General features: G+C 40.1%; 1 protein-coding gene across 2 annotated transcripts in view; it reads right to left on the bottom strand.

Annotated features, from left to right (window-relative positions):
* Positions 1-23980, bottom strand: part of ATP7B (ATPase copper transporting beta) — a 35577-nt gene extending 11597 nt beyond the window's left edge. Inside the window, exons 1-14 of one of the 2 annotated variants that reach the window (XM_032213319.1) lie at positions 23478-23980; positions 18261-19482; positions 16726-16968; positions 16159-16322; positions 15247-15408; positions 12734-12810; positions 12005-12179; positions 11627-11860; positions 9328-9419; positions 6903-7030; positions 5043-5197; positions 3809-3943; positions 2065-2259; positions 504-689 (exon numbers count right to left, since the gene is read on the bottom strand). In XM_032213319.1, coding sequence (XP_032069210.1) covers positions 504-689; positions 2065-2259; positions 3809-3943; positions 5043-5197; positions 6903-7030; positions 9328-9419; positions 11627-11860; positions 12005-12179; positions 12734-12810; positions 15247-15408; positions 16159-16322; positions 16726-16968; positions 18261-19482; positions 23478-23699 — 3390 coding nt within the window. In that variant the 5' untranslated portion in view covers positions 23700-23980. The remainder of the gene's footprint in view (positions 1-503; positions 690-2064; positions 2260-3808; positions 3944-5042; positions 5198-6902; positions 7031-9327; positions 9420-11626; positions 11861-12004; positions 12180-12733; positions 12811-15246; positions 15409-16158; positions 16323-16725; positions 16969-18260; positions 19483-23477) is intronic. The other variant, XM_032213320.1, reaches the window with a different exon arrangement.
* Between the last annotated feature and the right edge of the window lie 52 nt (positions 23981-24032).

Here is a 24032-nt window from a genome sequence, read left to right on the forward strand (position 1 = left end):
ACAACTGTCATTTTTCCAAAAGAGCTGGGGAGAACCATCTCACTTCCTAACTCTTTATTCTTTAAATAGAGGGGGTTCGATTTTCTGATATTAATTATCACTATAAGACCTCAGTGTGGTTTCTTTTACCACACTGAAGACATTTCAGGCTACTTACTATATGATGTTTTATATAAGACTAGCTGATAACCCAGCGTATTTATTTATAGGGGGAAAATGTCTGGATCAAATGTAATTTCTAATGTTGGATTTTCCCCCTTGACAGAGGGAGCCCCCTTGTGGAGTACTGTGAAGCCGTTACCATCGGAACTCTACTGCATTGTACAGTAGAAGCCATTTTATGGTAGTACAGTAGAAGCCATTTTAAGGCACAACAGGCTGTATCTTAACAGAACACACACCCCGAGGGGGTGTTAGGGAATTAAACCATTTTAGAGCCTATTCTATGCCAAGACAGAACTTTCTACCCAAAGCAGGATTGAATGTCAGTGAAAAGAACACACCTCTTTGCAATATCGAGTGACAGCCATTCCTAAAGGATGCTCACTGCTGGCTTCGGCAGTACCAACAAGAGCAAGGAACTTTTTCAGAGGCAGGGTAGCTTCTGTGACTCCCAGCAAGAGAACGCGCGTGACTCTGGGAACACCGTAAGTCAAGGTTCCGGTTTTATCAAACATCACTGTCTTCACCTGGAAGAAATCATACTGACAAGTGATGGCTTTGCTAATTTGAAACATCCAGAATATAGTTCCTTTGTAACAGAGAGGGTAGGTTTGCTCATAGGATAGGGCATATTATGAGAAAAGTAGTCCTGGGCTTTAGCAGAATAGTGCCCTCTTTCTCTCTTGGGAAAGGGGCCTCTTTTTATGAATGGCAAACGTGCTATCTTAATTAATAATTAATTAATTAATCTAATTTCTTGACACACACGAATCGACCTATTTCCAAAATCTTAAGTTACTGTCCCTCCTTTAACGTTGAGCAATTTATTAAGTAAATTCTCAGTTTTTCATGTTTTGTTAGGTTAAAGTCTCTTTCAAGTCAAACTTGACTCGTGGACATATTTATGAGGTTTTCTCGGCCACATACAGAAACAGTTTGTCCCAACTTTCCTCGAAGAAGCATTCAACTTTGTTAGGGCCATTAGTAATATTATCTTACAGATCTGCTAATGTCATAAACGCAAGTCTGACAAAATTTCACATTTTGATCCTTGAGTGCTAAACCAAAGGTCGAGAACAGGAGCAGAATAACTACTTCTCTCTCTGAAGATCAAAAACTGGAGCTATTCCCTATGTAAAACTTGAATTCTGGACATTTCAATTAAGCTGCATATTAAGACAGCAGAATGAAACCATTTTAGTGACTAATCAGTAGTTATACAACGGAACACACAGTAAGCCTGGTTTATTTTAAAATAAATTGATTATAATAAATTGCTTGCAGTTTAGGACTAATAGTCATAAGTTAGTGTTGTGGCCCGGCAGGAGCTGTTGGAGCTGCCACCAGACTCTGACAGCAAGGGGCCCTATGAGTCGGCCCTGGAGGATGTGGAGGACCCTGGACAGGGTTCTGACTCCGAGCAGGGCGCAGAGAGACTGGTTGGCCACCAGGTGGCGCCTGAGCCTTGGATCAGTGGAGAGGAGACAAGAGAGAGCGATCCAGAAACCAACAGTGAGTTGTTCCCGGACGCACGCCATCGAAGGGCTACTTGGCGTCAAGAACAACTATGTAATTACAGGAGGTAATTACGCTCAGCTGATGGTCATTAAGCTCCTCTGCAGACTATAAAAGAGACTGCTTGTGCCACGCCTTTCTTGCAGAAGTCAGCACTTGGACTAAAGAGAAACGAACTTGGCAGGCTGGATTGCTGCCAGAGTTTGTCTGAAGTGCTGCCAAGGTTTGTTGGCCTTGCTGCCAAGGTCCTTATCTGTTTGTTTATTTGGCTTTCAGCCACCGAGATTCTGGTCTTGTTATTAAAGGACATTCCATTTTACGCTTGTCTCGGCTTTCGTTACTGGATGGAGGAGGGGGTCAGAACAAGTTAGCAATGATAATATTAACCTTGTGTGCCATTTCCAGCGGTTTCCCTCCTTTGATTAGAATACCATTCTGAGCAGCAACTCCAGTGCCCACCATCACAGCAGTTGGAGTAGCCAGGCCCAAAGAACAAGGACATGCAATGCACAGTACTGTGATGGAGGTCTGGAAGGCAAACCGTAGGATAATTTCAGCTTGTGAGTTCTGTTTGCTGTGATGCTAGAAAGCAAGCAAGAAATATTTATTTGCAAGAGATATATTGGCAATCTTTTATAATAGCATCATTATGCACAAATATGCTCTCACACATCTTTGCCCTCTATTTTTGGAGAGAAATCACTATATGCGAAAATTTAGTCCTGCTACCATTTTACGTTGAAGCTGCTTTCAAAGTACTCTTCCATATAAAAGTATTCTATCAATTGTATTTAATTACCTAGTCAGAATGCATTTTCTTCTCCAGCAATCAAATATGATCATTTTCACTTTGCTCCAGTCTTTAATTATCCTGCTTAGCAGTTGTTCTTTTAAGCAACATTTCGAGTATTTGAAGATTACAAATTAAAAACTTAAAACACTGTAAGATGACAACACTCCAAAGATTTCCACATCCTGCTTAATGTCATGACTGCTGTTCTCTTTGGCAATCCAAACTAAACAAGGCTCTGTAACTGTATAAAGTAACAGTAGAATAAAAACCAGCTTTTGCCCAAATGATATTTGTCTATTGAGCAGATTAATTCACATAGTAATATTTGCTCTTTATATTAATGTGTGAGAAAAAGAACAAATGCATGTCCTGACACGGAGATGCTACGACAAATGGGTAGAAGTTTAAAAAAAATGTTCAAGTGAATTGTTCTGCATTTCATTCTCAAATGAGATAGCTAAGATCTTGAGAAACCCATTTGCCTTTCTCCTCTTTTTGATTCATTGAGACCTAAAGAAACTGCATTGAAAACCAGTATAAGAAAATAAAAAAAAATTCATAGATAAATATGACAAATGTTGGGGTCCTGGATTTCAAACTGAATCTGGAATCACTGAATTGGGTTTCGTGGGATCTTAAATGTATATGCCCAAGTGTACAAAATTATTTTTGAATAATTGCAAAAGAAATTCACAGGTACATACACATATACAAACACATGTACAAACTCTGAGTGGTTCCTTGCTACCTAATTCTTCTTGGGTATTCTCAACATATTTATATCTTTTATAGTCTCCTATCATAGGAGGTATTAGGGACACAGTGGCTCAGTGGCTAAGATGCTAAACCTGTAGATCAGAAAGGTCAGCAGTTTGGTGGTTCGAATCCCTAGCGCCGTGTAACAGAATGAGCTCCCGTTACTTGTCCCAGCTTCTGCCAACCTAGCTGTTGGAAAGCATGTAAAAATGCAAGTAGAAAAATAGAGTCCACCTTTGGTGGGAAGGTAATAGCTTTCTGTGCGCCTTCAGCATTTAGTCATGCCAGCCACATGACCACAGAAACATGGACAGCACTGGTTTTTCGGCTTTGAAATGGAAATGAGGACCGCCCCCTAGAATCGGGAGCAACTAGTACATATGTGCGAGGAGAACCTTTATCTTTTTACCATAGGAGGAGACTATAGATCACCCTATAGAGCCCTATAGGGCGTCTCCCTGAAAGGTTATGAGTTTCAATTGTTCACTTGCAATTCTTATTAATGCATGTTGAACTCACTTTAAAAGCTGTCTGGAATAGCAGGATATAAGTAATTACAATAATTAAGTAAACAGTACTTACAGGAAAATATTTTAGTACAACATCAAACTGTATAAATCCAATTATGATCCATGTTATCAGGGTTGCTGTTGAAATTATTATGATAAATGGAACAAAATAACCACTAAATCTGTCAGCTAGTTGCTGGATGGGTGCCTACAAATCAGAAAAAATTAGGTCCTTATGAGCGCACAATATTTCTTACAAATACGTTAACTTATCAAATTAAGTATTTTACAAATACATCTGGTTGAGAGAAATACAGATCCCCCCCCCATATCCCTCACCTGTGATTAAAATGCCATTGGTGAATTAACTGAAATGTGTCTCTTGAAAGAAATGCTTTTAGCTTGCTATTGAAACAAGGGGATTTACATCTAACGAAGCATGTTTATAGAACAGGGGTCTTCAACCTTTGCTTTGCTGGCTGGGGAATTGTGGGAGTTGAAGTCCCCCAGGCTTAAAGTTGCCAAGGTCAGAGACCCCTGATACAGACGATGTTTCAACCAATAGTTCTGTGATGACAAGATCCCTGGCCCAGCAGCTGCAACTGCACATGATCTTTCTGCAGTAATAGCAATAGCACTTAGACTTATATACCTCTTCACAGTGCTTTACAGCCCTCTCTAAGCGCTTTACAGAGTCAGCCTATTGCCCCCAATAACCTGAATGCTCATTTTACTGATCTCGGAAGGATGGAAAGCTGAGTCAACCTTGAGCCAGTCAAGATCGGACCGCCAAACTGCTGGCAGCCAGCAATCAGCAGAAATAACCTGCAGTACTGCATTCTAACCACTGCATCACTATGGTTCATAAAGGCCTTCTGCGATTTCCCATCTCTTGGCCCATGATAACAGATGTTTTCCTTACTGGTTCCCTGACACAGCAGGACCAACTAATCCATAGAATCAGGTTGGAGAAAACCATACAAGCCGCCATCTAATCTAATACAATTTAACATAGTTAGTTTAAAGGATGCATTGTGAAACTGAGCACAGAAAATAAATCAATTAGGCCAACTCAGTGAGTTCGATTTACAACTGTCTTCCTGAATCAGGTGACCTCCAAAGGCTGGCAGAAGCTGGGATTCAGAAGACCTCAGATGTGGAAAGATACGGAAAGAACTTTGAGAAAGTTAGGAGAGTGGGTTTTAGTTTTATATACTACGGTTCTGGAGCATTTCCAGTGATTTGGACACCCAGGTCAGCATATGAATTCCAACATCCCCTCCCCCCAACCCAACACTTTGTTTTACCTTTGACATCTGAGCTTCCTCAACTAGTTTCACAATCTGTGCCAGGGTGGTATCAGAGCCAACGTGAGTTGCGTTTACAAGCACAGAGCCATGTGCATTGAGAGAACCCGCAATAACCACGCTGCCAGGTTTTTTAGTGACTGGCATGGCTTCTCCTATAAACATAATAAGTTAATCCACCACTAGGTTTTAATAGCATTTCACATACATACTGGCAGTTACCAAAAAAAAATAATAATAGAGGTGCATTAAGACATACCCTCAATTTTGAAGAAAGCCAGACCTCAGTGGAAAGTAACAAGATCAAGGGGCAGATGAACTGTGATTGCTCTTTGGTGAAACTGAATCCTAGCCAGCCAACAATAACCCTTTGTTCTCTTTCTGCACTATTTTCTTCCCCATGGCACCCTTGCATCTCGTTCTCAAAAATTAAGCCAGTCAAGTAGCAAAACCCTTTATTCAGAAAATGATGAGTTCTTGTTCTCTTTCCAAAATCATTTTATTAAATTGTTTCTGCAAACAGGAGAAAAAATTTGAATTCCCAGGAATGCCTTCAAATATATCTTGTCCTTAGTGAAAAAGACTGGACCAGAGGGTGTAGGTGCAGAGCAGCGGAGGACAGAAAAATGTTTGCTAATGGAGATCGCTTTGTGATTTCGCTCAATTATTAATAAGATCCAAAATTATCTATCTGGAGCTTAAGGGATCACCTCCCTTATTTTGATTCTCTTCAGGCACCAAAACTATTGGGATTCTTTCAGTGGTGCGTTCTGGATCCCGTTGCAACCATTACGGTGCAACGGGGCCAGGCGCCCACATGAACGTGTGCAGCGCATGCGCATACATGTGTAGAGCATGCATGCGTACTTACCACCCACAATGCTCCGCAATGCCTCTGCGATGCTCCAGCTGCTCGGTGGAGCGTCAAGCAGGTGCTATGCGCTCCGTGCACCTGCATGGAAGCCCCCAAAACTTCAAATACTGGTAAGAAGCGAAGGCAGGCGGGCGGGCCCTTTGGAGCACCGGAACGGTACCTGGTGCTCCCGGCAGGCACCGGTACAGCCGTGCTGGGCCGTACCAGTCATAACCCACCTCTGGATTCTTTCCAAATAAGATTTGGGCCATCATATATGGCTGTGGCAACACCGCTAGAAGTCCAAGTTGAGGTGCAGAGTTTAAACTGCCTTCAAACTGTGGTAAATCCTTTAGCACATCCATATAGGGCATCCCCCCCCCCCCCCCCGATTGGAATAGAACAGAAGTGGTTCACCTTTCTGTCTTCTGAGATCTTTTTTTATTTCCGACTCTATCTTAAACCTTCGACTTCCAACATGATTTCCCCATTCTAGTACTAACTATACAATACAATACAATAGCAGAGTTGGAAGGGACCTTGGAGGTCTTCTAGTCCAACCCCCTGCCTAGGCAGGAAACCGTATACTGTTTCAGACAAATGGCTATCCAACATCTTCTTAAAGACTTCCAGTGTTGGGGCATTCACAACTTCTGGAGGCAAGCTGTTCCACCAATTAATTGTTCTGTCAGGAAATTTCTCCTCAGTTCTAAGTTGCTTCTCTCCTTGATTAGTTTCCACCCATTGCTTCTTGTTCTGCCCTCAGGTGCCTTGGAGAATAGTTTGACTCCCTCTTCTTTGTGGCAACTTCTTTGTATTAACTAAACTGAGCTTATCCAGTTTAGCCTTCTAATCAATCAAAGTCACCTAGATGCTACCTTTTTAGATGCTACCTAGTCTGGATATATTTAATCTCTGCCCCCCCCCCCCGGCCCCATTCTTCTTGTATAACAGCAGCTCTTTGGAAACGTAAGTTATTTATTTTTTTAAAGTAAGGAATTACGTACCTGTTATAAGAGACTCATCGGCCATAGAACTGCCTTCAATCACTTTTCCATCAACTGGAAATTTCCCACCAGGGACCACCTTTACAATATCTCCTCGCTGAACTAATTCTACAGGAATTTGCTCTTCTCTGTAAGATAAAAGTCACGGTTAAAATTCAATACAACTTCCCCTCCCTGCCCCAGATCTTGCTTTTTTCAGACAGAAGAAATTATGCTACCTTAATAAAGTTAAATATACAAAGATAAATATAAAAACGCTACGTAAGTTGTTTTAATATTCTAAAACTATTTTTATGTATATGACTGCATATGCCATAAGATTGTAGTATTGAACTAAAACCAGGGATATCAGCTTCATCTCCACTTTCAATTTCAGAAACTCACTGGGTGACTTTGGGCTAGTCACTCTTTCAGCCCAACCCACCTCATTGAGCTATTGGAGGGAAACCTAGAGAAGAAATGCTATATATTCACTTGAGCTCTTGGAGGGAAGCTAGCTAATCTAATAAATCAAAAGATTTCAGTATTCTGGGAAATCTGAACTCTTTCTGACCGTGTACTTCATTTATTATCCCAAGATATTTTATCTACATCTTATTCAAGTAATGTGTGGCATTGCAAAGCAGGTATTTACTTATCTCTGGTCAACTGACTTTTCAAGACAGAACAAAACTAAATACAATCATTTATTTAAATTTTATTTATAATAACTACAGTTACATTCCACTTCCATCAAAATTAACTCTCAGCAATGAGTTAGAACAAATATAAAAGAAAAAACAAGCATAATACTACACATTTCCTTTTAAAAATTCAGTCATTCATATGTGTGTGTGTATACACACACACACACACACACACACACACACATACACTTCAAAAATGTAAGGTAAAATGATTAAAATTGAATTTTAGAAAATAAAAGGATTAATATTTGGCCCATTAAATAAGAATTTTTACCCCAAGTCAGATTTTGCTGCTTGTCAAAATCCAGTCATTGTTGTTTTCAAGTTGCAGAGTTTTTTCAAACTTAGCAGTTTTAAGATGTGTAGAGTTCAACTTCCAGAATTCTCCAGCCAGTATTCCCCAGGTCAGGCATCTTAAAGATGTCAGCTTTGAAAAAGACTGCCTTACTGTACAAGCAGTTTTTGATTTATGACTGTTTGGTTCAGTGATCATTCAAAAATATTATGGTGCTGGAGAAAGGGATGTATGATCCTCTCCCAAAGTTCTAACTTTGGGGAGGGGAGGGGATGGAATCAATGCAGCACACAAAAATTCAGGCTCTTCACAGCGTGCCATTAAGCCAGGAAGCCTCAACTGGCTAGGATCTACTGGCATGTAGAACCCACTTTGGGCAAGAAGTCACGGCCAGCTAGGCCCACTCTCTCAAAAGGCTCAGGCCTTCTCACTACTCAACTGCACAAGTCTGTTTACCTTCCCTTTCATGCAATTACATGGCATCGGACCTGAGTACCTGAGAGACCGCCTCCTGCCGATTACCTCCCATAGACTGATCAGATCTCACAGGCTAGGTCTTCTCCGGATTCCATCTGCCAGCCAATGTCGGCTGGCGACTCCCCGGGGGAGAGCCTTCTCTGTTGCAGCTCCAGCCCTTTGGAACGACCTCCCAGTGGAGATCCGGACCCTCACTACCCTCCCGGCCTTCCGCAAAGCCACTAAGTCCTGGCTGCTCCAGCAGGCCGGGGGGCTGTTGAAATACCCAGCCCCACGGTAACTATGAATGTTGTGTATTTTAAAGTGTTGTTTTGTCTATTTATCCTCTTCCCTTGTTTATTGTAAGTCGCCCGGAGTCCTTCGGGAGTGGGCGGCATACAAGACCAATAAACTACAACAACTACTACTACAATTGCTGGCATGTCAGCCGATGCAAGGTTTCAGCTATTGTAGAAAGCTAGCTAATGTTTCCAAAGGTTAGAAAGAGCCTCAAAAGCATCACAAGACCAGCCTTCAGCTGGAACAAGCCTTCCAGGAGTGGTGGGAAGAGTTGAAGGGCCACATACCAGTGGGTGCTTAATGACGGCAATAACTCACAACCCAAATTGTGGGCTCAGTTGTGATAGTAACTTGAGGACTACTTGTTTCCATGCTAATTGTAGTAGTTAGGGAGAGAATCCCAAAGGAGGAAAAAATTGCTTAAGACGTGTTCTTGTTATTGGATGGTGAAGAAATCATTAATTTCAAAGGAGAGTTTTACAGGCACAATTCCACTTAGCTATTTAATCTATATACAGCAGTTCATAACAGGTGACTCAGAAGAACTATGTTTCAGTGTACCCTAAAAATCAATTACATCCACTACAGTGCATTTACAGCCATCCCTTCCATATTACTTTTCAAAGTTATTAAAAGAACTGAAAATATTGCTGCATAAAAAAGTGAAACATTTCTACCAATGACGTACTTGATTATGCAATTGTCAGGTCCAAGTGTCACGACCACAGCTTCTGTAGCTTGAAGAGAAATTAATTTAGCAAGTGCTTCTGATGTTTTACTCTGAAATAGAGACAGAATGTGTGTAGTTAGCCTTCACAATGTACTTGTGCTGCTTCCAGTTTAATTTTACATGATGCATTCTAAATATTGATATACACTCCACTCTTACTATTTGAAGAGCAGAGTAATGATGTATTCTAAATATTGATATACACTCCATTGTTACTAATGCAAGAGCAGAATGGAATGATCGCTATTAAAGGAGCCGAGGTGGCGCAGTGGTTAAATGCAGCACTGCAGGCTACTTCTGCAGTTCTGCAGTTCTGCTGTTCAAATCTTACCGGCTCAGGGTTGACACAGTTTTCCATCCTTCTGAGGTGGGTAAAATGAGGACCCGGATTGTTGGGGGCAATATGCTGACTCTGTAAACCACTTAGAGAGGGCTGAAAGCCCTATGAAGCGGTATATAAGTCTAACTGCTATTGCTATCCTAAAGATGCTATCTTTTAGCCTAGATGCTAAAAGAATTCCATTCTGCTAGTTATGCACTGTGCAGAAGCATTGATATTTTAGAGAATGCAAGTCAAAAGACCATTGTGTTTTGAAATGCACAAACAAATCAGCATCTCTGGGAAACTCCTTTTTCTGGCAAACCCTTCATTGCTATTTCTTGGCTACATGCCTATATTAGAATGTAATTTGTTTACTCTCCTCCCCTCCCTTTCTCGCATATGGTAACTGCTCATCTCTCACACCCTTTATAACCACTGCTGCTTTTCTTCCATAGTATAATGGAGCACATTTATTTCTACGTAGTCCCAAAGCACATTACATCACTTCACCAAGCTTCCATGTTTGTATACAATCAAAATATGCCTTGGGAAAAAAAATTAAAAAAGAGAATAATTGAATCTTTTCACCATACTATACTAATGCATTTGATAAATACACTGAAACAACTATATTGTTTTTTTTTACTATTATTCCAGAGACCTTCATATATAATTCACATATTATATCATCACATCCTTGAATCCTGAAAGGTAGCTTGAACTGAAATGGTCCAGCCAATCAAGAAAATAAGTGAACTTCATGGTCAGTGGAAGATTAAATCCAATTCTGTTGCTCAACATGCAGGCACAGATCAATATTACTCTGAGTAACTGAAAGATTGGGCATATAAAATCCGATGGTTGGAATGCCACTTTCTTTTCAAAACTAAGATGCAGCAGAAGGCTATTAAGGCAAGGGACTTCTTGCTAGTGGAGGTTGCTGGTAGAAAGTTTATCCTAAAGAAGCTCACTTGTCATATATATTAAATTATATAATTTGAATAAACTGCAAAAAGTGATCTATCTCAGTGGTTCTCAGGCCGGGGATCCGCGGAAAACTGGAAGGCTGCGATGTCATCACAGGGGATCCGCAAAGACTTGAAAAAAAATTTATGATTTAAATCTTGAGTTAAATCTTCGGGGTCCCTGGCCATGATATGTAGCCACAAAAGGTATTCAAAGGAGATCTGTGGTGAAGACTGAGCTAAGCTGAATATTTTAAGGACATGGTGCAAGCTTCCAAGAACCTATATAAAGTGGTGGGCACCCACTTCTGTCTGAGATTTACAGGGGAAGTTGCGGGGGATTTGCTGATGGCAGAAATGGATGGGGTCCAGTTTTATTCATTTATTTCATTTGTTGCAGTCAAAAGCCCAGCATTGAGAAGCCTATCCACATTCAATCGTTAAAGAATAAAATGAAAAGAAGAAATTAAAAGAATTGAAGTTAAGGCATTAATAAGTCAGGGGCCATAGAAATTGTGACACCTTTGCAACCTTATAAATAGGGTGTTCCTTATCTACCAGCAGATATGTCTCTTATCTTATGAGCCGAGGTGGCGCAGTGGTTAAATGCAGCACTGCAGGCTACTGCTAGATCAGCTCAGCGGTTCAAATCTCACCGGCTCAGGGTTGACTCAGCCTTCCATCCTTCCGAGGTGGGTAAAATGAGGACCCGGATTGTTGGGGGCAATATGCTGACTCTCTGTAAACCGCTTAGAGAGGGCTGAAAGCCCTATGAAGCGGTATATAAGTCTACTGCTATTGCTATTGCTATCTAAAGATATCTCAATGTGGTCATTTAGCAAGTCATCACATGACCAGACCTGATTTGACCACCACTTTTACCAATGTCGTTAAGCTGATCACTGCTGTCATTCAGAAAATCATGTGGTTGCTAAGTAAATCTGGCCTTTAGCCCTCAAGAAATACCAACCTTTGCTATGTGTTCCAGCCATCTCCCAAGGGCTATGAATACAAACAGCATCGGCGGGGTGTCAAAAAATGTGATGGGACTCTGTTCGGCCTTTTCAGTAATTGCAACTATCAAAATGATGCATGAATAGGCGTAAGCAGTTGATGTGGCCAATACTATCAGGACATCCATATTGGCCATTTTATGCTTTAATGATTTGTAGGCCTGGACATAGAAGTACCATCCACCCAGGAACTGGAAGGAAGTGAGTGAGAGAGAGAGGAGCAATTAGCTTTCCATCATGTCCTGTTTACGTGTCTCAATAAAACTTTTTAAAGATTTATAGATAACTATATAAGGGGAGATGTTAAAAACAGAGTATTTAAAGAACCTCCATACCTGAACCAAAGTACAAAGTACAAAGAAGAGAAGGTTTAGAATAGACAGTCCAGGAATCAGGTTTTGCTCCAACACCATTGATCCATGTTGGTTATCAATGGGTAATAACATATAAACCATTAAGACCAAAACCGGAATACCAAACACCAGGCTGCATAAGAATGACTTCCTCCATCTGCAATGGCAGAGAATCCACATGGTTAGAAGGTGAAGCTTCCCTCACAACTTGATGGACAAAAGCAAATTATACCACGTTTACTCCTACAGGTATCATTGTCATCAGATTTAATACAAATCAGCCCTGAACATACATTTGTGTGCTGCTGTATTTTATTGTGGCACCTATCTGTGCAGAGCTACAATATTTGGCTTGCAGCAATCTGAATTACCATTAGCAAAAGTCACCTGGGATTTTTGCCACTCAACTATGATAGCACATACATGCATAGAAGTGTGGAACATAGAAAATGAGGACTCTATAGAAAAAGGCATAGTGTGTAGTTGGCCAATCAGATCAGAAACAATTGTAGTTTAGAAGTTATTCGTGAAAAATGAGAAATGTCCTCATTTCTCCTCCCCTAGGCAATGAAGAATTCCCCAATCTGTAACATTTCAATAACTGCAAGGAGAAGAAAAGCTGTTTTTTCAATGGGGTGGACATTTAATTGGAGAGGAATATCCCTGGAACATTTGTTTATGAAATATTCTTTGGTTGACAGATATACTCACTGTTGGATTTCCTCTTTATAATCCAAGTTATGATCTTTTGGATCTTTTTTAGCCAAAGATGCTTGAAAACCAATTCCCTTTATAACAAAAAGCAAAGAAATGTCATTACAAAAATAAATGCAGGCAGTTATTAGATGATTATGTTACACTAATAAATGGTACTTTATTAATTACCAGAACTGCTTTTATAACAAGAGGTTTAATAAAACCCTGGTAAGCCTGAATTTTTACTCATGGTGAATACCACTCAATGTCCAAATACTGCAGGTTTGCTGATTAGGAATTTGGAAACTGTAATCCAATAAGGTAGTCCTCCATTTATGATCACAATTGAGCCCTGAATTTAGGCCGTAAGTCAATGAGATGCCCATGTGACTGCCTCGTTCAATGACCACAATCCTGGCTCTCTCTGTTGCATCGTTAAACGACCATGCAGGTTGTTAAACAGACAAAAGGGCCAGGCAGTTCCCCCCTCCATTAGCAGAAGGGAACTGCAGCACTGGGCACTTTTGCTCTCAAAGAGACCGGAAGTCTGTTTGTGAAGGAACTTTTTCACCGAGCCTCCCTGAGAGGAAAAATACTGCTGGCCAAAGAAACTCCACGCGCTCTATATGGGGTAGCCCTTGAAGAGCATTCGGAGACTTCAACTTGTCCAGAATGCAGCCGCGTGAGCGATTGTGGGTGTACCTCGATACACCCACGTTACACCTATCCTCCGCGAGCTGCACTGGCTTCCAATCAGTCTCCGGATACGCTTCAAGGTGCTAGTTATTACTTATAAAGCCCTTTATGGTATTGGACCTGGGTACTTGAGAGACCGCCTACTGCCAATTACCTCCCAAAGACCCATTAGATCGCACAGGGTCGGCCTCCTCCGGGTTCCGTCTACCAGCCAATGCCATCTGGCTACGACCCGGGGGAGGGCCTTCTCTGTTGCAGCTCCGGCCCTTTGGAACGAACTCCCCGCAGAGATTCGGACCCTCACCTCTCTCCAGGCCTTCCGAAAAGCCGTTAAAACCTGGCTGTGTCGGCAGGCCTGGGGTTGATGAGCTCCCTTCCCCTCTTGACAGGTGTGGTTGTTGGCTATCTTAAATGCTTGTCTTGTATTTGTGTGTTCCCTTTCCCGCTTGAGTTGTTCGCCGCCCTGAGTCCCTGTAGGGAATAGGGCGGCATATAAATAAAACAAATCTCAATCTCAATCTCAGTCTCACCCTTCTCAGACAAAATCAATCCATCAGACAGTGGGGGTTTTTTTTTGCTCTCAAAGAAGATGGGTGAAGCAGTCCCTCCAATGTTGACTATCTGGAAAAGCCGGCAGGGCAGGGAAGATTCCACATGGTGTTCACACGATTGTGGGAAGTCTGGCAACTTGCTGTAAGTGCAAATGGGTGGCCAAGTGCCCAGATCACAATCATCTGGGGGCCCTGCAACAGCTGTAAGTTTAGGCTGCAGGTTGTAAGTCTTTCATTCAGTATGTAAGTCTTTCATTCATTTCATAATATTGAACAGTTGCTAATGAGTGGCTGTTAGGTAATGACTACCTGTGTATCTGGAAGATGCTGGGTTAGGGAAGACTATCTTATTGATTTGCAACTTATTAAAAAGTGCAAAACAGCACAAAAGTTTCCAGTGGTCTTCTAATATCAATCATTTATCCAGGTCAGGGGTGTCAAACTCAAGGCCTAGGGGCTGGATGCGGCCCGCGGGGTGCTTAGATCTGGCCCGGGGACTGCCCTGGAAACAGCAAAGGACCAGCCCATGGTGCCTCTGCCAGGAAAAACGGAGCTCGGGAGGGCCACACGTGGCCCTGCCAAGCTCCATTTTTGCTGGCAGAAGGTTGCAGGAGGCTGTCACAGCCAGAAACGGAGCTTGGGAGCCCATTTTCGCTGGCAGAGTGCTCAGACCACCACAGGTGCCCCCAACATGAGTGACATCGAGTTGGCCATGCCCACTCTGGCCTGCCCATTCTGATCCCCACAAGGTCAAACAGCACCTTGATGTGGCGCTCGAGTTTTACCCTGTTGATATAGGCAATCTAGTTGAGATTTATCACCTCTTCCCAGGCCTGGGAACTGCATAGCTATTGCAGCAGTCTCCCATAATTATTCCAGAAGTGTGGACTTCAACTCCCTGAATTCTCGTTGCTATAGAAATGGTTAGTTTATATCATTATGGAAAAGTAAAATGTTGAGTTTCAATGTTAATGCTTTATTTTACTGCAACAGAGGGAGTCAGAAGTCAATGCTATTTTTTTCTATTCTCCCCCCCCCGGCCTCACTTTTATTTCCCCTTCTCCTCCCCACTGTGTCCTCCTATTTGCTTTTGTATTTTTGTATTTTATTCTATAATCTAATAAAATGTTTAAAGACTGCCACTTCCAGAATTCTCAACAATGGCTACACTGGATTGGGTACATAAACATTTGGAATGTGTCTGGACTGGGGAAGATTAAATATAACGTAATTAATTGATTACTAGCATGGCTCTTAGAAATGTTTGCTTTAACAGCTTACCTCAACAATTTTTATCATGTCTCGAGGACCAATCACCTCTGGGTCATAACGTACACGGGCTTTTGAAGTGGCTAGGACTACAGATGCATCGAGAATGCCAGGTGTTTCAGTAAGCTTGATTTCAATGCTATGAACACATGAACTACAAGTCATCCCTAGAATCTAAGCAAACGTTCAGTTAGTTGTCGGCACAAGAATCTGCTTTGGGCTGACAGATGGACCATTGCTCCATCTATATCTCCCATATTAAACAAAAATATACACTTTCATCTGTGTGGTATTTTACACAACCTCCTGAACTTCCAGATCAAGAGGGCATCTATAGAAGACAGAAAATGAATGGAAAATACAGCCAATGAGAATCCCAAGGACAAACCAGTTTTCCTAATCTAGTGTTTTCCAGATATGCTAAACCTCATCATATGCTAGCTGGGAGATATGCCGGCAATATATCGGGGATTCTCAACTGTTATATTTGCCTTTTATAAGTAACTTTGCAATAATTCTTATATTACAAAGTAAGTATGTTCCCTTGGTCGATCTTTTTTCTTGGGAACATCTCAGATGCTGACATTTATCAGACATAGCTGAAATAAATGTAGAATTGTATGTATGAATGCAAATATATCCAATTAGCATTATGTTTTAGAACTTCAGGTTGAAACAAAATTAAAAGTACAAAAACACAGATGAACAGAAAATTATGGTTGTATTAAAATATGACTTTAATCACAAAGCTAATTGTGTGACCTGCGTTTAAAATTTGCTGCTGGGATCTAAAATTCAATGTTTCAAAAGTCATATGCATGAACCTAAAAGTAAGACAATCTATTCCTTGTTGAATATTCATATTTGCATTTTTTTGTTTAGGATCAATATGAGGCTTCTAAGACTTTGTGTCATTTTGCTCACCTTAAGATCTACATTGCCATCTGTTCCAGCATAATCTTCTAAGACTGAGGCTTTAAAACCCAATTTCTCAATCAACTGGATTATTTCAAGAGGCTGAATTTTATCTGGTTTATATATTACCTCCACTTTCCCTGCCATCAAGGCAACAAGCACAGAGACTATTCCTGTAGAAACAAAGCTGCATCAGACAAATACATTCTTTCCCATGTCATACCCAACAGCCTGAACACAATGGTAGCGCTCAGTCCAGCCTTCAAATGTAATCTTTATTACTTAATCCAGTTACCATTTTAGGTAGCCTGATGAGAAAGTAAATCTTTCTCAAATCTATTGTCTTCCCTTCTAAGCAGATATATTTACAGGGCATGTCTAACATCAAATCAAATTGTATTCATATCATTAAGTACTTAACCCTTGAGGCTAGGTTCCTTCCAATTCACATAACAGTAAAATGCTAAGATGGCCCCTATAGTTATTTAGCAAGCTAAATAATCAGCAATGGCTGAAAGCCATTGTTTCAAAGGAGAAGCCAAATAACATAAAGAAAAATGTGCCATGCTATTTTACCATCTTCTTTTTGTAAATTCTTCTCAATGCTTGAAACACATGATGCACAAGTCATGCCTGTTACAAGCAGGAAACATTTTTGAGTGTCTCTTTTGCTGGACAATTCTGGAACGTTAGTGCACAACTTCATTTTTGGCAAAAATACATCTTCAGATGACAGTTCTGGGACTTTGTTTTTAAAGGAAACAGAGGTCATCTCACTCGGCTCTATAACTCCGTCAGTAGGTTTTCCAATTACTGTATCTAAAATAAAATAAATATTGCATGAATACGTGGAGCAGAAGAAACATTAGTTAATCATTATCCCAAAAGTATTTTAGGTTGCTTTTGGAAGCATTGCCTTCCTTCCTAGAAGTGCTATATTTCTGAAGTTAAGTGAAGGATTTTAAACAAATATGTGTTGGAATGCCAATCCCAGATGGATTTTTATTTCCAAAAGATGAAAGATATGGGTCTGAGAGATTAAAACTATTTAAAACATGGACCGGCATTCTTTTTGTCTTGAAGACCACATTCTGTCAATGATAATAATCGATTGGGGGCTTTAGGGTGGACAGAGCAAACCAGCTGAGGAGAAGAACATCCATTGTCTCTGACACCCTCCTTTTTCCTTTTCTTTGAAAGCTTCTTCCTTCCTTTTCCAAAACAAAAGATTCTTATGAGACCTGTGATCTATGGCAAAACAAACTGTGAAATGTTTATGCCAGTCAGGCCTATTTAGTATTTTGATGGAAGACTACCTGAGAATATTAGGATTGTAGGATAAACTGGAAAATCGATTCTTAAGAACAGAATGGCAAACTGATGCTAAGTAAAAGGAAAAGTCAGGTTTAGAGTTAGAGTCCATGAAATCACCAGGTCTGATCTAAATATTTTTATTCAAACGTTTTGTTGTGTTAAAAGACAACAAGTTACCATGATCTTATCCTGCACATGATGGATATTTCATCAGCAGCCCAGAATATTAATAATGAGATTATGGATATGACAAAGAAAGACTGTGCTGGGTATAGTTTTTGCCTTCTTGCATAGAACATGTCTTTCTACAAAGTCTGGTGGGTTTAAAAACAGTAACATGAAAATTAGCTTCTAACTATTTCTGAAGAAACTGAGAATTAGTTTCTATTTATTTACAGATTATTCAAGCATCCTTTTTATCTTTCAAGTACAGCTCTAACCCTGCAACTAAAAGAGAGAGAAATTTAATTCATTGTCTTCATGGACGGAACTCATGTCTTCCATATTACTGGAAAGCTATAGCCACAGTTTCTAAATTAAATATATGGCGTTCAAGACACCTGGCATACTTATTTAATTTTAAGTACTAAAACTCTGTATTTTACTAGTGTATAGAATGTACCCAATTCTAAAGCCATGTACACATTTAGGACCTAACAGACTCTAACCCTAGGCTGGGGCTTATAAATTTGTGTTCTAAATTTTAACCCAATCAGAAGCATGTTTAGGTATTTAAAATTCATCAGACTTTTCATGCATCTTGATTCAATAGCAGAAAAGGCTGTTTTATACAATACCTGTTAGGACAAAAGCATCAAATCCCATGTCTTCTATAGCAGCTCGTATCTCTTCAGAGTTGGTCATAACGGAATTGTAAGACACAACTGCAGTACCTTCAGTTAAAGATACAGAGATGTGCATTATCCCTTTCTTTTGGGATATGGAGCCTTTAATAGAATTTACACAAGAATTGCAGGTCATTCCATCAATTCTAAGGAGAGCTGTACTGCATCCATTTGCCCCCTGTACTTGGGAGAGGTGACTTAAGGAAGGTACGGAAGAGGCAATATTTGAGATCATTAGTCCATTTTGGCCTTCCTTTCCACGAGAAAAAACTAGGTTAAAGTTACCAGGGGTAATGGCTTGGATGGCTTGCTGCAATGAAGGTGGAGTGATAAGCTTTTGGTCGAACCACACAATAATCTTTTTTTCTTCCAGGGATACCCTAGTATCCTGTACTCCAGTCATCTCTGAAATCAACCCCTCCATATCGTTGACACAAGATCTGTCATGCATTCCTTCGATTTCTAGTACTGCAATGCACGTACTGGATCCAGTGTTGTCCCCAGTATTTCCATCACCATTATGTTCACTGGACATTTTTACATTTATCTGCTGTAAGCGTTCAACATCAATGAAACCTAGTTCCAATGGGGCTTGCTTATGTTTTATGGAGCATTCATATCCCATGCCGTCTATGCTATTCTTTAGTTCTTCGGGCTTAATAATAAGGGGATGGTAAACAACGATGGCTTCTTGGTTGTTGAGGGACACTTTGATCTTCTTCACCCCGTGTAATTTCCCAATATTTTCTTCAATAGTATGGGCACAAGACTGGCAGGTCATGCCTTCTATTTTCATCTTAATAACAGCTTCACTGGACCACTGGCCTAAAGTCTGGGTTGCCTCTACAACATTGGCGTCGAATCCCAGTTTTTTAATTTCCTGGCAAATTTGCTGAAAGCTTATTTCCAGGCCCAAATATTTTATGGTTACTTGGCTTTGTTCAAGAGATCCCTTGACATTCACAATTCCTGATAACTTGGAAATGTTGTCCTCTATGGATTGGATGCATTCTTGGCACGTGATACCCGAAAGATCAATGGTAGTTGTGTTTATTTGAGAATGAAGAGAAGGTGAATGCCTCGAATCTCCCTCAAAGCTGAGGTTGGTGAAAGCAAGCTTCTGTTTCATTGCCAAGGCTGATATGTGGCCAGGTGAAAGGTGCTGAGGCACAGCCTGAAATGGGGAAAAAATTAAATCAAACATTAATTCTGCTGTTTTAATATATGGGATGAGGTAATAACAATCTTTTTTTGTGTAAGCTTGCTACTTATTTGTTAGGAATACTATCTTTAGACATTTCTAAAGCGAACAGTTGTGAATATGCTATTCGTAATGTAGAAAGTTAGCACCCACCCCTCCTAGAAGAATGAAGTATTTTGAGAAATATTTTAAAAAGGCAGAATATTATATTTTTTCTAAAGGAGAAACATGTTTCTAAAGACAGAAACTCAGAACCTCAGCTCTCTGCCCTAAGTAGAAACTAAGGGGCCAACTTTTGGAAATGCAGATTTGCTAATCCATTCAAGACAGGATATTCTGAACAAAGGTAGGATTAGCTCTCAGCCACAATAGGAATTGCCCAACAAGCCCCTTCATTGCATCAGCACACTTCAACCAAACTTGACTTCAAGACAAACATGACCCCGCATGGCCCCATGGGAGTCTACAGCAGCCAATAGAATACACGCTCTTGCCACGGGAACAGGAAGCTCAAGTTCAAAGCCCAGAGAAGGTATAAATAACCCCCACTCTCCACTCCATGTGGCCAGCTACCTAGAATCACACATGCTTTCTGGTTCTGCTTCATCAATAAATGGACCCTCTTTCCAATCAGCCTCCAGCCTCCATTTTGTTTCCAGTGTCTTTCTGCCCGCTTGGAACTGAACCAGATGGATATTTCTTCAGAAATATCTACTATTAGAAAGACTATTTTTAAAGTAGTCTTTAAAAACAATATATTTCTGTGTGCTCACAAATAATTATTTAATTGAGAGATTACATATTTTCTTCCAAAAGTCAAGCAAGAGGAGTGTCCACATTTATGATTTATATCTTAAATGCATGTCTTTAGTGAAGTATTTCAGTGTTAAGGCTGCAGTCCAAACATGGTACCGGATTCATGTCTTGCACTGAGCTACAGTTTTGTTTCTTACCTAAGCCTCAGTTGTCTGGTATACAAATTGTGCTAAAGCATAAACCATGATTAATAAAGCATACATTTGCCAAACATGCTAAAATATGCTAAACTAAGGTGACCAGACGAATGTTTGCAAAGTTTATTTGAAAAATATTTCCCTGACTAATTTCACCATTTTAATTTGCTCAGTTCTTTGTATTAACATCTACATCATTCTGTATTGACTTGGAGTTCCTGCCTGCTGGTAAGTGAGCTGGGTTTTTTCTTTTATTTTTTAATGTATTTTAAAATAATATTTTATTTATTGTGCATAGGATTTTTTAAAATAGTTTTATTCTGTGTGGATTCTTTTTTTAAATTGTCTTAGACTATTTAAAAAAAGATTCTATCCAAAATAAATTGAAATAAACCATTTTAAAAATTCTATGCACAATACTTTGAAATATATTGTGCATAGAATTTTTAAAAATAGTTTTACTTCAATTTATTCTGTGTGGAATAGTTTGAAATGTTTTACTTCAATTTATTCTGTGTGGATTCTTTTTTTAAATTGTCTTAGACTATTTAAAAAAAGATTCTATCCAAAATACAAAATACCAGCTGCAGTTATTCACTTAAGAACTGTGGCAAAAATGGGCTTAGTGACCAAAGTTACAATGGCATTGAAAAAAGTGACTGATGACCATTTTTCACACTTAGTGACCATTTTCACACTCAGCGACCGTTGCAGCATCCTCATGGTCACACGATCAAAATTTTGATGTTTGGCAACAGATTCGTATTTATGATGGTTTCAGTGTCCTGGGGTCACTTTAATTGCCTTTTGTGAATTTTGACAAAGTCAAATGGGGAAACCAGATTCACTTATGTTACTAACTTATCAGCTGCAGTTATTCACTTAAGAACTGTGGCAAGAAAGGTGGTATAGTGACCAAAGTTACAATGTCATTGAAAAAAGTGACTGATGACCATTTTCACACTTAGCGACCGTTCAGCAGCCTCATGGTCACGTGATTAAAATTTTGATGTTTGGCAACAGTTACAATTTATATTTGTAAATTGTAGTTATGTTGAAAAAAAAATATTACAATACTATTTTTGCGTTGTATGAAAATTTTTGTTGCTCCGTATAAAATTTTTAATCAAGCCCCTCCTCCCCCCCCGGTCAAAGGTGTCCCTCTTTACCAATCTGAAAAACTGGTCACCTTACACTAAACCCTTCAATGGCTGAACTTTTATAAAATCGGAGTGCCACATTAAATGAGAGAGGCACCATAGTTCAAAGTATGTTCTGTACTTCTAAACTAAACAGTACAAAATCCTGAGCTTCTACTGATTGAAAAACTGATACTCAAAATCTTTAGTCTTCAGCAGAGTTTCGTTGTGTTAGGCTTACCCATATTTTCCTGTTTAGTGAGCCAGCGATTTCAGCAGAAAACTCAAACTTAACAATTTTTTAAAAAGCCATATTGACTCAGGATACTGTGAGAAAAATGGGGTGAAGTGGGGAGATCCAATAAGTACAGGTAGTCCTCGATTTACAGCAGTTCATCTAACTTCATCTGAAGTTACAATGCCACATGAACGTTTTTCACTCTTACGACCATTACGGTATCTCCATGATCACGTGAGCAAAATTGAGAAGCTTGGCAACTGACTCGTATTTGTGACGGTTGCAAGGGTCATGTGATCCCCTTTTGCGACCTTCTTACAAGCAAAGTCAATGGGGAAGCCAGATTCACTTAACAACCATATTACTAATTTAACCACTGCAGAGTTTCACTTAACAACTATGACAGGAAAAGTCATAAAATGGGGCAAAACTCACAACAAATGCCTCACTTAGCAATGGTCATAAGTGAAGGACTACTTGTATTCTACCTGAGATCTCTTGAAATCTGTCACAAACAAAAAAGTTTTCTAACAAGACCAACAAGCAAAACACCAATTTATTTTGTCAACTGATTTTTTTTTTATTATCAGGATGTTTCAAATTTGTTTGTTTAAAACAAGTGACAGGAAAGAACTAAACCTAAGTGTAAAGTGATAAAACTAAGTGGAGTTGATTATTATCTATGATCCAAGGCTTTTAAGGAAACTCTAACATTAACCTACATATTTACAGCTGCTTACACTGCTGCACTTTAATGAACTGAAATTATTGCTAGTGTCAATTTCCAATAATGAGCTTATATGTAATTACAGTTTGTCTCTCTTTCCAAGCAATTACTATTATGAAAACCTTACATGCAGCCTAAGATTTGATACCCTGTAATAACCCAACCACTGGCTGATGAGCTGCGGAAATGTTTTCTCCACCAATAAAAAAGGAAAATTTATTTTTTTTATTCTGGAGCGAAAAAGGGATGCCACTGGCACCGATTATAATGTTACATAATCATAAGATTACAGAAACTGCTGCTAAACTGAATGTTGGAAGGGGAGCCACTGCATTCTCTCTGTATGAACATATCTTACATCAGTGGTGGGATTAAAATAATTTAACAACCGGTTCTCTGCCCTAATGACTATCTGGGTAGGTGGGGCTCGGTGGTCATGTGACTGGGTGGGCTTAGCCAACTCAAGGGCACTCAGGTCGATGGGCACTTCGCCTTAGCTGTTACAATGTAATAAGGGTTAACCGGAGAGGCAGTTTCTGTAAGCAGGGCAATAGGGATTAGGCTAGAAACAACACTAGAATGTTTCCTTCCTGCCTTCTTTACAGGATTAGCCCTGTAAAGTGGAAAAAAACAAAAGATTTCTTCCAACAATCGGTTCTCTGAACTACTTAGAAAGTTACCAACCGGTTCTCCCGAATAGGTGCGAACCGGATGAATCCCACCACTGGCTTACATTCATACCACAACTCGTAACTCCACTGAGCTCCATGAGGCTCCCTTCAAGGGCACCAACATTGTACTCCAGCCTGAATTTCTCACAAAAAAAAACACCCACTCCAAACACAGAGCTCAAACCCCAGCTAAGGTCCAGGTAGGTTAATCTGAATCCCTCCAGCCCCTTGTACACTGACCTGTCCATCACTGCTGTCCAGTGTTCCTGGCAAGTCCCTGGAGGAAGCGTATTTCTCTTTTGGAAACGTACCATTAGTTCTCACAAAACCTCCTTGCCTGCAACGTTCCTTGCTTTGCAACCTACACATGCTTTTAGAAGACTGCCTGTTACCGAAATTAACCAGATTAATGTTTTTGTGGTTCAGAGTTGCCACTGAGGACTGGCTTGTTCTCAGAGACATTCTTCTTTTTTTCCTTTGCTTTTCTACCTCCTCGTGGTACTGACCGCCAAATGGAAAAGTGCTGGTTGCTTCATTTAGTATTGCAAGAATTCTTCCTCCCCTGCCCTCCCTACTCTCTGGACGCTCAGATCAGTTAAATCACTGCGTGAACCTTTAGCCTTCTCCCATATCCATAGATTATGTCTCCACTGCGCATGGTTGCAAATAGGGTTTAATTTTTCCCACCCATTGTCTGCCTCACACTCATTGAAAAATGGCATTTAATACGATTAATCTTTGTACACAGCTCTCCAGTGTCCTCAGCCAAGGCTGCCTTTCACAAGCTTGTCAAAT

The sequence above is a fragment of the Thamnophis elegans genome, chromosome 3 (genome assembly GCF_009769535.1).
Source record: "Thamnophis elegans isolate rThaEle1 chromosome 3, rThaEle1.pri, whole genome shotgun sequence".
In the NCBI taxonomy this organism is placed as follows: domain Eukaryota; kingdom Metazoa; phylum Chordata; class Lepidosauria; order Squamata; family Colubridae; genus Thamnophis; species Thamnophis elegans.